Source organism: Anthonomus grandis, chromosome 3, assembly GCF_022605725.1.
Source record: "Anthonomus grandis grandis chromosome 3, icAntGran1.3, whole genome shotgun sequence".
Classification (NCBI taxonomy): domain Eukaryota; kingdom Metazoa; phylum Arthropoda; class Insecta; order Coleoptera; family Curculionidae; genus Anthonomus; species Anthonomus grandis.
This window is the reverse complement of record NC_065548.1, coordinates 38,456,494-38,471,104: the sequence shown is the minus strand read 5'-3', so window position 1 is coordinate 38,471,104 and position 14,611 is coordinate 38,456,494. Positions and strand designations below refer to the sequence as shown.

The window sequence follows — 14,611 nt, the reverse complement described above, 5'->3', positions numbered from 1 at the left end:
ATTTTAAGGAGACACTTAGTAGGCCAACACATTTAGAGAAGTTTCTTTTGGAAGGAGGTTTGTTTAAGCCTTTTATTTAAAGAATTAATTTTTGTCAAGTTTATTTCTAATAATTTTAATTTTGTATAGTGTTTACATTTTTCTACTTCATTTTTATAATTATCAGAGCTTATATTTTATTTTAATTAGAATAATATATTAATTTTCATTATGGAATGCTGTCATAATAAACTTTGAGATTACGATTTTATGTGGGTTGTACATTAATATATTTTAAGCCTGTATCAAAAAAACATTTTAGAAATACTTAAATGCGTAATATTTTGTGAACTTTTATTGCAAGGAATACAATTACTCCTATTAAAGTCAAACAATTACTAAAGTCGAACGACTGAAAACAATGACGTAGCAGAGTGCACGAAATGCATTCGTGCGCGTTATCATATTTCGTCTTTAAGCACATCTTTATACTGATCGATATGATATATATGATGATCGATTTCCCAACCTGTATAGACATACAGTGCTTTCATTTCAAAACGATACACCCTTAATAACTTTCTTAAAAAAAAAAAAAAAAAAACACATCAAATTAGATATACAGGGGGACGTTTAATTATGCATTTACTGAAGTTCTGTCAATCACCTCCTCACCTCCAGCTAACCTCACTTTAACCCCTTCAGACCTGACTTTTTTTTAATGGCAAAAAAAATTTTTTTTTCGAAGATTTAGCTATATTAGCTATACACTATCTGAATTCATACATATATTTTTTTTGATTTTTTTTTTTGTATATTTGTTTGATTGTACATACCCATGTACATAAGGTACAGAATTTAAAAAAAAGTTAAGCAAATACATACATTTTTTTTTATTTAGGCATAAAAGAAAGAAAATGATATAATCCTATTTGGAAGAACGGTGGAAAGTTAAAAAGCAGTTTCGATTTTTAATAAGACACAAATGCACACGACACTTGTCACAAAATACATGTGATTTTCCTTTACATCCAGCCACCTTGCATCTAGTAGCTTCTTGTTTATCATCAAATTGGGGCATATGATCTACCCTATCTAACGGAACTTCGACAAGTGGGCGAGTTTCCACTTTTCTTCTTACTGGATGAGGAGACGCGGGTGGGGTAGCACTAAAGGATGATGATGGTCGACCCCGTTTATATGAGGGAACCTTCTGACCCATTTTTATTAGACCTTCAGCAATCGTCATCCTGAAATCGAGTAAGTCCATAATTTTTTTTTGGAACATTACAAGGTTGGCAGTCTTTTTTATATTCCAGCCAGCTGTTAACCAAAGCAAAGTCAATCATATACATCGTAACTCGCAGTGTCCACTTTTTTGATCTGATGAATATTCTGTATAAACTTATTAGTTGATCTAAAAGATCGGCTCCTCCCATGCTGTGATTATATTTTTTTACCACTTCTGGCCTGCTAATTTGTACATATTGTGAGTTTGTTTTATCCCACCGGTTTGCTTGATCTTCTAAACCTTTACCTACGCCATTCGATGCCAGACAAACAGTTCTAATATCTAACCATTTTATGACAACTACGCCACCCTCGCTAACAACTTCCTCGGAAAATCCTCTTGCTTCTTTTTTCATATCTCTATCGCTCATAACGGGAGGCTGAAAAACTCTGTTTATTCTTATAGTCCCAGCAGCAAGTATCTCTTTCTTTTTTAACTCAACAAGAAGCAAATAGGAATTGAAGAAGTTATCAAAAAACAATTGATGGCCTGGTTGAGAAATCCTGTTTGCAAAGTGAAGAATTACACTAGCTCCCTGTCCAAATTTTTGAAGATTGTCTTCATTTAAACCAGTTGTCTTTCGTTGATAAAACACGATGTCATAAGCTTGTCCACTTTTTCCACATAACACGAAGACCTTTATTCCCCATGGACATGGTTTGCCTTTTATATACTGTTTTATGTTTATAGATCCAGTGAAAGGAATTATTTGCTCATCAACACAAAGTTGACGTTCGAGGTTTAATTGCAAACATCTTTTTCTGACAGATTCTATAATTGGCCTAACTTTAAAGAGTCTACCTTTTGATTCAGTTGGCTTTTCCAAATTATTTGCGAAATGAAGATAGCTGTGTAACTGAAAAAACCTAACCCTTAACATGTTTTCCAAAAAAGCATAAGTTCTTAGGTTACGATCCCAATACATTCTAATTCGAGGAAATTTATTCAGGCGTCCAATCATGATATGAAGAGCTATTAAAACTTTTATTTCAGATTCGGTTGTTGGTCTAAAGTTTTTGACGTTATTTTGCAATGCATAAATATTTGTATACATTGACATTTCCTCAAATAGTTTTTCCGGAATATACCTTAAGAAATATTCAATAGGGTATGCAGGCTCAATTGGGTCTATATTACTAATGTCTTGGTCTTGATTCCATTCTTGTCTTATTGTTTCAAATTTCATTTGTTCCAAGTAACCCCACTTTTCTTTTTCTTTATCTTAGCTGCTACTACTGATAAAGATTCGTCATCACTGCTGGAGTCATCGGCACCGTGTTGGTTTCCGTTTCTTTCCTGAAGTTGCTCATCCATCTTTGTCAGAGTGTCAGGTCCCACTCTTGGTTCACTGGGGACGGTCACGCTTTCTAAAATATCGTCTTCGTCTTCATTTTCTTCAATTTCTTCAATATCCGACAAATCGCCATTTTCAACTAAGTCGATAAGTTCTTGTATATCTTCTGGGTTTTCAAGACTATACTTCTTTTTATATGCACTCATTTTTAAAATCAGCTTACTAATATCTAAAAGAAAATAAAATTTACAACTTACAACACTTCATACCATGTGTACATCTACATGGACAAGTCTTTATACCAATAAAGACCGTTTGTACATACAGGTGCACATGAACTTTTAGACAATAATAATCATAGAAAAATAGTCAAGTATTTTATATAAAATAGTAATATAAACTTTATAAACCTCTACAAACTTTTCACACTCATTTTTTTTCAAAAAAAATACAAAATCCATACAATAATCAACATAAACCACAGAGCTTACCTTGAATCGATAATGCGCAATAAAACTAGGTCATGTTTTTGTTTACTACTTCACATTTTGTCCCATAGATGGCACTAGAAAATGGTTTTTGCATGGTAAATATGTACATAAAGAAGTACAATTGGTATAAACTATGAATGCTGGCAGGTTGATTAAAAAAATAATCAATAAAGTCAGTGTACATACCCATGTACACCGGGTCTGAAGAGGTTAATATATCAAATGGGAACCCCCATCGTGTGATACATCATAGTAAGTAGGGTAAAATTCTCTATTCAACGGTACCAAAAAAAATTAAATCGGTAAATGTGTAAGCAAATAGTTAGCGAAAATGTCTAGAAATAATGAATATTTTATTTACGCCAAACTTTGGTATGTCAAATGGCTACCCCATGGTGTGATACATTATTTTAAAGGGCATTCATTATGCTATCAGTGGTTGTAAAAAAAAATAAAATTGATTGACCAAGAAGCAATTAAAGTGTAAATCGGTAGGGTAGAAAAACAAATTTAATTAGCTTAACAAATTTATTTTATCAAATGTTCAAAATGCCCGCCGTTATTAGCAAGGCAATAAAAAAGCCTATTTTCAAACTCCTTACGAACATTGGCAAAAATCTGCCCGCTAATTTCTCTGCATTCTTCAAATATTCTATTTTTTAAATTCTCAATACTCTCAGGTGGGGTTTTATAAACTTTGCTATTTAAGTAGCCCCAAAGAAAAAAGTCTAGTGGGGTTAGGTCCGGAGACCGCGCAGGCCATTCGATTGCATCACGTCTGCCAATCCACTTTTCTCGAAAATTTTTATCAAGCCAAATCTCGAACTACCAAAGTGTAGTGCGCGGGAGCTCCATCCTGCTGAAAATGTATATTATTTTCATTCAATAATCTAGCACCATGTTGATCTACTTGATTTTCCATAGATTGGATGATGGAAGGGTATATTGAATTTTCTAAAAGGTTTAAATAAATTTCGCCAGTCAAATTTTCTTCCAAAAAAATGGCCCGATTATTTCATTCCCATAAATTCCTGCCCAAACATTAATTTTTTGGGGATATTGGGTATGGCCTTTCCGAAAAACATGCGGATTTTCATTATCCCAGTATCTACAGTTATGTCTGTTCACCAGGTCATTTAAAAAAAAGGTCGATTCGTCACTGAAGCAAATGTTCTTCAATAAATGGGGATGGTCGTCAATTCGCTGGCACATCACTTCACAAAATCACAAAATTGAATTCTCCTATCCTCCTATATACGTATTTATGGCTCACGTTTTTATCTTGATACCTTTCATTAAATGCTCTCGCGGTTCTGCGAGCACACCGATCTTGAGCTCCATAAAGGAAAATTATTTCTATTCTTTCGGCTAGCGTATACACCATTTTATTAACTCACTGTTTTAACTAAAATTGAAAAATTGCACGCGTCAAAGTGACAGTTTTAACAATAATAAATCGCCTGCTTTTTAAACGCCTTAAAAATGTAAGGTATTGCAATGTTTTTTTGTACCTATTAGGTAGGTTTCGCAAAAAATATAAGTGAAATAAATACACATACAAAGTTATAAGACTGCAAAGATTTTTGCAAAAAATTTGAAGACACTCTTTTTTCTCGCAAATAACGGGTAAATTTGTTTGAACTAAATGTACTGTTTGTTACCACACATTTTAACTTCTAAATTGCTTGTATTTTTTTTTGATGATCTATTATAAAAAACGTAAGAATTTTAAAATGACGTAGGTACCACACTAAAAGTATTCATTTAAAATACTAAAGTTTGGCGTAAATAAAATATTCATTATTTCTAGACATTTTCGCTAACTATTTGGTTACACATTTACCGATTGCATTTTTTTTGGTACCGTTGAATAGAGAATTTTACGCTGCTTACTATGATGTATCACACGATGGGGGTTCCCATTTGACATAATAAAGTGAGGTTAGCTGGAGGTGAGGAGGTGAGGAGGTGATTGACAGAACTTCAGTAAATGCATAATTAAACGTCCCCCTGTATATCTAATTTGACATGTTTTTTTTTTTTTCTTAAAGTTATTAAGGGTGGATCGTTTTGAAATGAAAGCACTGTAATAAAAAACAGATTAGAGATGTGTGGCCAATTAGTGTACACAATGCATACCATAAGAATTATATCTCTGGCCTATCATATGAGTTTTTTTATCAACGATTCTGTACGAGAGATTTTAAAATAATAAGGTTATTATTTAAAATATCAAAGACTTCTCATATTAAAATTTCTATCATATAAAACTTATGCAACTTATTAGTAAATATTCTTCAAAAGGTACATTAAACAACCTAGCCAGCCCAAACTCAGACACTTTTTATCTCAGCATTTATCTCCCTGGCAAATGCTTTTTGCATTCCACCATTTATCGGCGTAACTACGTTAGCCGTTCCTTTCTCTATATAATGATAGTTGAGTAGCAAAAATGTCCCAATTTAAAATTGCCTTCCTGAAATTTTTCTTTGGAAAACGTCCTTTGCATATTTTAGTCTATGTGAACATTTTTATCAAGGATTTTTATCCTTTAATCTGGTTGTTAAGCTTTTGCAGATTTTTCTATTAACTAGCGCTTTGATAACACATTTTAAATATGTAGGGGACCATTTTCCTAGGATATAAGTCAAATAAAAAAACTTTCAAATTGCAATTTTCTTTAATCCGATAATTGATATAAGTTTAAAACGCTTTAAAAAGTAAAAAGCTGTTGTAGCATGAAGGAAAACGATATTTTTTTACGTCTTTGAGTGAAAATGCACTAACCTGAATCAATAAGATAAAAAAATTTTAAACCTCATACATTAATAACAGAATTAAACTCAAATACGAGTTACTAAGTAACTTTAGTGAATGATACTCCGGCTGAGAAAATTCGACGGTCACTGGTACCTAGAGGCAAAGAATTATATTTATAATTCTACTTAATATCCTAAATTCTTCCTACCAAATAATCGCAAATAAAAAATACTTTTATTAATTGGAAGATTTTATGAAATTAGAATACTGTTATTTCATCTTAGAAAACGATAAAAGATTTAGTAACTTTACTCATTTCTTCTTTTTAAATCAGCGAAAGAATACAATTTTTTGAATTTTATCGCTCTACCAGGCTAAAACTCTATAAAAATATTGTTTATAAGAAAACTTCTAAATTATACCTAAAAAGACGAGTTTCACCTAGAAAATAATATACTTAAGTCATCTTAAATAATAGAATGTCAAACTGTAGTTTTAGTTCTGCTTACAAAGTATAAAAGGTGACAATTTGAAAATGTACGATGGCTATGTATGAGGACCAAAGCGCCAAAAACAATTTCTGTAGTAGGGAGGGGGAAAAGAAACAAAATAAGTAAGGTCGCTTCACTCCTATTCTTTTGGCCCATGGCGACCAGTTTGGAATGTTAGAAGCCTTGTCAGTGAAAAGAGTTGAATACCTTTTTGAGTAAAAAATTTTAAATTATCAATATCTAAATAATGGTGGGGCCAATGATGGGAATAAATAAGAGATTGTGTTCTTAAGGTATCATGCTAAAAAGCTTAACGTATTAAGTTTTTCTAAATTTGTTAAAAAACAAAAATATGCAGGAATAACCTTCAAAGGTGAAACATATTAAATTCTAATGAATTTTTATAAATTACATAAACTTCAAATACATTACTTTAGTCAGTTCCGGCCCATAGCAAATAAGTTACAACAGTCATGTGATTTTAAAATTTAATATGTTCAATCTTTGTCAAAAATCATTAATTATGTCCTGACTAAACCCCAAATACCAACTCCATCAATTTGGACCAATAAAACAATTATGGAGCAACGTAACCTTATGTCAAATATTTTTCAAAATTCAATAATTGCATCTTAAATAAATACCAAATTTAAAACAAAATCGGACCAATAGCAAATAAATTATGACATTTACTTGATAATGGTCATCAGTTTGTTTGTGAGGTACGATATTAGGTTTCACCACATATGGTTACAAAAAATTGAAAACGTCAAAACTTTGCCGAATGTGCCTGGCCACAAAACATAAAATGTTGGCGGCCATATTGGATTTGATCATCATTGTTATAATATTGTGTCCTACCTAGAGAACAAGAAAATGTTAATTTTGTTATTTTCTTATTTCACCAGAAATTCCTTTTATTATGACGACCGGTTTCGCGATTACAATATCATCGCATCATCAGGTCGAGGACTAAAAGTAAAAGACACAATTTACATAGATACTACGCTTATCAAAAATTGGTAAAATGCTGAATAAAATCGAATTTTAAAGCGTACTTACGTTGTTAAAAACGAGATTTGTCAAAACAAAACAAAAGCACATATAGAACGGTACAGGTAAAATTAAGCGAGTAAATCTTATCGTAAGATAACAAATAATACACTTAGGTTCAAGACAATAACATCTAAAAAGCACCGTTACAACACAATAAACAAAACGATCTAAAAACTATGATAACCGCCATTCAAACTAATCTGACCAACAGAGTCATCTATATCTAGTTTTCATAATTAAGAAAGAACGTTACAAAGAAATCTATATTTTATATCATATAACCGAATGGGTACTAGATAGCGGTACTCAGAGTAACTTTAAAATATATATTTTTTTTTTAACTGTTAAACAGATGTCTCTACCAGTTTATATTAAGAAAACAACGGGGTTTTTATTAAAATAAATTAACCGGAAAGGGAGGGAAGAATTATTCAAATAAAATATTAATTAAATTAGTTTCAAGAATGTTAATCTGAATATTAAGAGATTTATCATATTCTTTTTTGAGAGATCTTTTTATCTCGAGTAATTCAAGATTATTTAGATTTATGTTGTCCTGAACTTTATGTAAGATCTTGTAATTATTTAGTAGATTCGATGAGTGACCGGTCTCCATAATATGCTTAGCAAATAATGACTCAGGATTGTTTTGTCTAATGCATCGGTCATGTTCGCTAAACCGAGCTTTAAAACAACGCTTCGTTCTACCTACATAAAAATAACCACACTCACAATAAAGCTTATAAATTCCTTTACAAGATAACGGATCCGTTTTGTCTTTATTATTAATCAATAAGTTACCTAATGAATTGCTCGATTTAAAGGCAACCTTAACATTTAAAGAAGAAACCGGTCGTCATAATAAAAAGAATTTCTGGTGAAATAAGACCTTTATTTTCTACTGTGTTTGCTAGCAAATACTTATAAATATTTTAATTCATTAAAACTTGCAAAAATAAAAATGGTCAATAATGGTCTCCTTTGACACAAATTCTGCTTTGAGGTATTGTTTCCTTATAATAAAATTTACTGTTAATTTAAAGAAGTTAAAATGCTTTTCTTCTCTTGTTTTCCTGCAGCTGACTTCTTATGTTTTAATTTGAGAGGAATCTTTTAACAAATTCTGATGTCCTCTGGTGCCAGATCAGATAAAAACAGAACATCTTACATTTTGAGGATTCGGTAGAAAAAATTGCATATAAATTCCTAATCTGCAATTGCGTTTGCTTTGTCGATGCAAAGTTATTATTATCTTTAGTGGTTAAAACCATGTTCGTTTTAAATATATGTTTGTTGTGATAAATAATTCCAGCTATTTCACTACTATACTGGATATAGTAAATAAAGCCTATCGACAATAGCTAATACCCTGAATCTTATTTATAGTTACATCGGTCAACACAAGGATTCTCTATTTGGCTGCTACCTCGAGCTGCATCACAGAATATATAAAATAACAATTTTGCTCTTTGTTCCTAATAGTATCGAAGCAGTGGTCGAAAACTGCCACACGCAATAATTGAAAAGTTTAGGCAAATTACTTGAGGTTGCATTAGTTTATAAATAAAGTAAGATAATATTTGGATTAGAGGTTCTAATTGAAAGAACATACGTGTAGGTAATAAAATAATAAGCGCCCTATTTATTAGCCTGAATATACGCCTACATCTTATTTTTGAACGTTATATGCTATATTCGGAGTATAGTTTAAAAACGTAGTTTTAATTATCGATGTTTTAGCTAATATGAAAGACAATTTTTAAGCAAATGAGCCAAAATTCTAGTGAAACTTTGCCTGTCCAAATATTGTTTAAATGCAAAATGAGGGAAGGGAAAAGCACGATGTTGCACTAGTGTAACATGGTTCAACATTTAGGTAACAAACTACGTTTTTATTTTATACAAAATTATTTAGTTAAGAGTTTATCTCTTTTTAAAACACCTACATAATATATTTTCATAAAACCAAGCGACCGTTACAGAAAAATTCAAAATAGTATATATTACGCTCTTGTCGGAGCTTGCAGAGCATAAATTGCAGAAAGTTAAATTTATGCACATCTTGGGACTAGCCTAAGGGACCACCGGCTTAGCGTTAAATAAAGTCTCTAACGTGTATCACAGTATTCGAATACGTAAAACAAAATATGCATGGAAATAGTAATAAGATTTATTAGCTTTAGCTTTTAAAAGTAAAAAAATGCAAAACAAATAAAAATATACTGTTAGAATTAGTAGCAAAAAAGGCAACTACCTTAAAACATATTTATGTTTTGCATCTACTTACTGATTACTTCCATTTTCGCTTCACTTTGTGCACTGGCAAAAGATGGCGCTTCAGCTGATACTTCACATTTGTAAGTCCCACTGGTCTTCCAATTAACTGAATGTAGTACAACTTTTTTGCTGTCAGACTTATACATCTTAAACAAATAATATTAATATTAGTCTCTCCTTTCGTTTAAGTTTTGAGTTGCTGATTTCTTTAAGTAAAATTTAGGCATGGCGAAAAGTGGCAAATCAACTATTGTTTAATGCAATAGTTTAAAAACTACAAATAAGAACCAGAAAGGGTAATATACCTTTTAGCACAATTTTAGTATTAGTAGTATTAGTATTTAATAATATTATATATATTATTTTTGCATTTCTTGTATTCGAAGAAGTAATCTGAAATCAGATACTGGGTGCAAATGTCACTATAAATCATAGTGCCAATATCAAATGCTTATAACTGTTAATTAACAATCACAATTAATCAATTAAAAACTGAATTCTCATGAATAAAAAGAATCATGGCAAGGCAACGGCAGAGAAAGAAAAAAAGTTGTGAAAGGGAGAACTGCAAGAAAATACTATTAAATTTTTAGTAACAACATTTGCATTTTAAATTATCAAGTCTTCAGAGATCAACTATTAACAAGAAGAATTAGACATATTGCTAAAACTAATTCACACATATTAATTGAAACTAATTTATATAAAAAATGTAATTAAATCAAGATAATATAAGCCCTGAATAGTTAAAAGATCATTTATAATATAATTGCTAAACTTATGATGAGCTTAAGCTTTTAATAAAATTTGCTAATTATTTCACATTTGTACGCCCATTACTAAGAAAGATCGATGCATATTATTTGATTGGTATTGGGGTACTAAAAGGTGCGTTTAAATATTTTTCGTATTGTGTTTGTATAAGCTTTATTCTCACTTTTCAATAAAAGAGTTGGTTTTTAATTTTTTTGTAGAAATATTAAATGTTATACTTTCAGAATATTCAGAAACCATATTGCTATAATAAAGTAGAGAAAGGATAAGATGGTTACACAAATAGTATTAATTCTTATTGGGTAATAAGTTTTTTGCGCATGTAGCCTACTCTTATTTTGTTTAGCATGCAATTTTTAATTAAAGTTGAAAGTTTCAATGAATCAATGAAAATTTCAATCTGAAATTATTATTAATATTTGGGTTTTAACTATTGTATTGAAAGAAGATTACCAAGCCCTTGGCCGGATTTATTTTTAAATTGTGATTTTTACAAAATGAAGTAATACTGTTAATATCAAAATTCAACTTAGTGTTATTATTTCGCATATCTGACAATGTAAAATGCGATAAAGATTTGTGAGTCATTAGAATATTGCTGCGTTTTACAGTTTAGAATTAATCGATTTATATTAGAATCATAAATAGAAAATATTACTATTTACATTTAATTCAAGAAACTTAAGAGTTAAAAACCAATATAGTTTAATTTAGCAAAAAGTATAGCATACTTAATAGTATCAAAAGCCTTGCTGAACTTCTTTAAAGACACACAGATAGTTAATTTATTTTCCTCATTGTTCCTGACATCCTTGACCAAATTTACCAGACTTTATACATGCTGTAGCGGAGTTCTTTACGTATTTGACATCGCAGAATATCCGTCAACCCTCCTCACCATTTCTTTGTATAGATATAGAAGAAAAGTTGACAAAATCGGCGCCTCTCTAAGTAATTAAAGGCGCTTAAAGTCCCCTCTAGCCTCTCGGGTAAGCATTTAAATAGTGGAGAAACCAGGTAGATATTGAAAGTAGACTGTCCAATTATAATGAGATCTTATTGCTTTAAATCTTTATTATTACAAATACTAGTAAGTAGATAACAGGTTTGATTTCTTTAAACTAAATGAACAAAAGTGTCCTTAAAATCTAACAATCCCCCATTACCAATGTCTATGATTAAGTACAGGCAGTTATTTGGGAAAATGTACCGGAAAATTCGGCACTCTATTAAAAACGCAAAAGAGTATGATTTAAGGGACGGGGTTATAATGTTTTTGTACAAGCGGTTACGGATGTGAAGCAAACTCAACACCAATCAAGCGAAGCAATCTTAATCAATCGGTCAACATTTACCTCTGCTCTGTTAATATACGGATAGTAATTATGATATCACAGACTCGGTTATTACTTGTCTCTCACCACTTTGAGAAGTCAAGTAATAATTAATAAACGCGGGTACTGCCTGCCCTACAAAACACGAAGAAATATAGTGTCCAAGCAGTAATTTTTATCAATAAAATAATTAAACGGAACGGTACGGCCGCGGACAGAGCAGAAAATAAAAAGTCAAAAATAAAAATTATGAATTAAATACAAAATGAATCCGCAGTAAGTGTTTCTCTGGTTTCAAACAAGAATTTAACTTTTCGCGTACGGAATTAATTAAACGTTATTTTAATCACCAGTTTACTACCTGCCCTACAAAACACGAAGAAAGATAGTGTCCAAACCACAGTTTTAAAAGTTCATAAAGCGGAACGGAAACAATATGAATATCCTAATAGCAAATCAATTTTTACATCCTAATAGCATGTAAAAATTAAAACAAAAATACCGTAACGCGGATAATTTTACGATTATTTTATTAATATAACCCGCTTGCTACCTGCTCTACAAAGAAAGATACGAAGAAAGATAGTGTCCAGGCACCAGTTATCAATCGCGGCTGTTGCTTGCACCACAAAACACGAAGAAAGATGGGCCCAAACAACAGTTTCAAAATAAAATAAAACGGAACGGAACGATATCAATAGTAACGGATTCGATAAAGATCCTAATACGCGAGCTTAGAAGAGGCCGGTTAACTGTCAACAGGTGGTTCTTACCTAACCCTAATTCAGACTGTCAACGTTAAGATAAAGTTTAAAATAAATATTGAAAATTTAACGGTATTGAAATTCGGAAAAGTTACTGGAACTTCGCTCGAAAGGTATGGTACCACCTTACTGCGACGAATGTGTCACCTAGGTGGACCTGGAACCTTTTTATACCCATCGCAGAAATTTGGATGCCGACGACTCATTCGAGTTAACACGATTGATTCCAAACATTCTCGGATGCAATTGGGAAAACTTAATGGAAATAGTTTTCCGTCATGAAAACGGTACGGGTTTATAGGCTATGACCTTATATGTAAAGAAACTTAATTTCAGCTCTCAAAACTGGGTATTTCTAGGTGAAAACAGCGGGACAAAAGTTGGTCACATGTGTACAAGAAAACCGGCATTTCAGGAAAACCACCGGAAACCGAATCATGATTTATATTATATTTTGCCAAACAAGGCATGACCCTTCATTTAACAGGGTTTTCCAAGGTAGGTAAACCTTGAAACTTTCATAATAGAACATATAAACAATGCAACAGCATAAAAGAAAAATTCATGAAAATAACTGGAAAACTGGAAAACTGGAAAGCATAGTGATGAAAAACCTTTCAGTTTTAGACATTTGTGGTTCTTTACTGTCCTAAGAACAACCAGGGCTGAAAACAATGAAGGCCAGGGACTACAATAGTCAATGGAGAACTAGGTATAACCTATAAGTAATCGAACCTTTTCATGGTACTATTCGGCTAAAAAACCTCTTTAAGTTGGTTTCTTTAAGTATATTTACGATTAAAAGACCCTCATGATTCACAGGTAAAGCATAAATGTATCTTTTTGTTAGTAAATTATAAAATTAGAGGTTAAATGTTAACGGAGCAAAATTATCTAAGTTTTCTTATAAAATACTGCCATGGCTTACCCTCATTGCTATAAAATAAAATAAGACAAAATCTTGTAACTTCATTAAAATTCTGTAGTTTTTTCTAAAGCCTGACTGATTTGATGAAATTTATTTATTAGTATCCAAAAGGTAATCTACTTGCTGAAAGATATTGTAATGATATTGGTAACGCCGCGAATATCAGCTGTTCTTTGTCATCCCGGAATTATCGCGGTAATGCAAGCGGGTATGCCTCATGACATCTCTGTACACACGTGGAAGGCTAGCGAATCTTCCGAAACACTGGCCTAGTGGGTATATGAGGCCTCGGATATTGGCGTAATTTTTGAATTAGCATAAATAATATTAAATAAATACAGTGTAAATAGATATTTTTAGTAGTCTTAAGTAATCGTGTTTATTAAAATAAATCAGTTCGCTACTTTTGTGCATCGAATTGTTTTATTTCACACTTTAACGAACGGCTAAAATAATTTGCTTAAAATCTATTACACATGAGTTGATTATATGTATAAGTGGATTAATACAGTAATGCAAAGACATTTAAAGGCCCCTGATTAAACTTTCATTTATTGTCACAACATAAAAGCTGATGCCACTGATTATTTTATTAACTTGTTGTTCATCACCTAGCTTTAAATTTAAATAATCTTCTAAATTAAAATTTTTGATATCTGAAATATTTGTAGGTAACATTACAATTTTTATAATAATGACTGGCAACTTACGAATGTAAATGGATTTATTTTAAATAAAACATTTTTTATTGGTTTTCAAGTTATACAAAAAAATAAAACAACAAAATAAAACAGGCCTTTTTTGTCTAAAATTAATTAATAATCAATAAAAATATCCTGCATCATTAAAATCTAGCATTTTAGGGCCTACGTTTCTATAAGCTTTTCGTTTTAAAATCAGTAGAAATGCGTTCTTCAATTTACGACATATTATAATACGTATATTTAGACATAATTTACGACGTAAACCTTTAAGCAACTGTATAAGTACTTACGTATGTCTATTAATTTATACTTTTAAAAACCGCTATTCGCATGTTTACGTCAAAGAATAATTGTCATCAAAACGACGAAATTTTATAATATAATCGCCAGTTAGGAACTAAGAACAGGAGGACGATAATCGAATTATCCTTATACAATTAAATTAAAAGACAAGTAACAGAATTACAA

At 31.2% G+C, this 14,611-nt stretch overlaps 1 protein-coding gene across 1 annotated transcript in view; it reads right to left on the bottom strand.

Annotated features, from left to right (window-relative positions):
• The window catches only part of LOC126734528 (cell adhesion molecule 1-like), an 88,461-nt gene that overhangs the window by 30,369 nt on the left and 43,481 nt on the right, over positions 1 to 14,611 (bottom strand). The window contains exon 4 of the mRNA XM_050438202.1: positions 9,650 to 9,785. Coding sequence (XP_050294159.1) covers positions 9,650 to 9,785 — 136 coding nt within the window. The remainder of the gene's footprint in view (positions 1 to 9,649; positions 9,786 to 14,611) is intronic.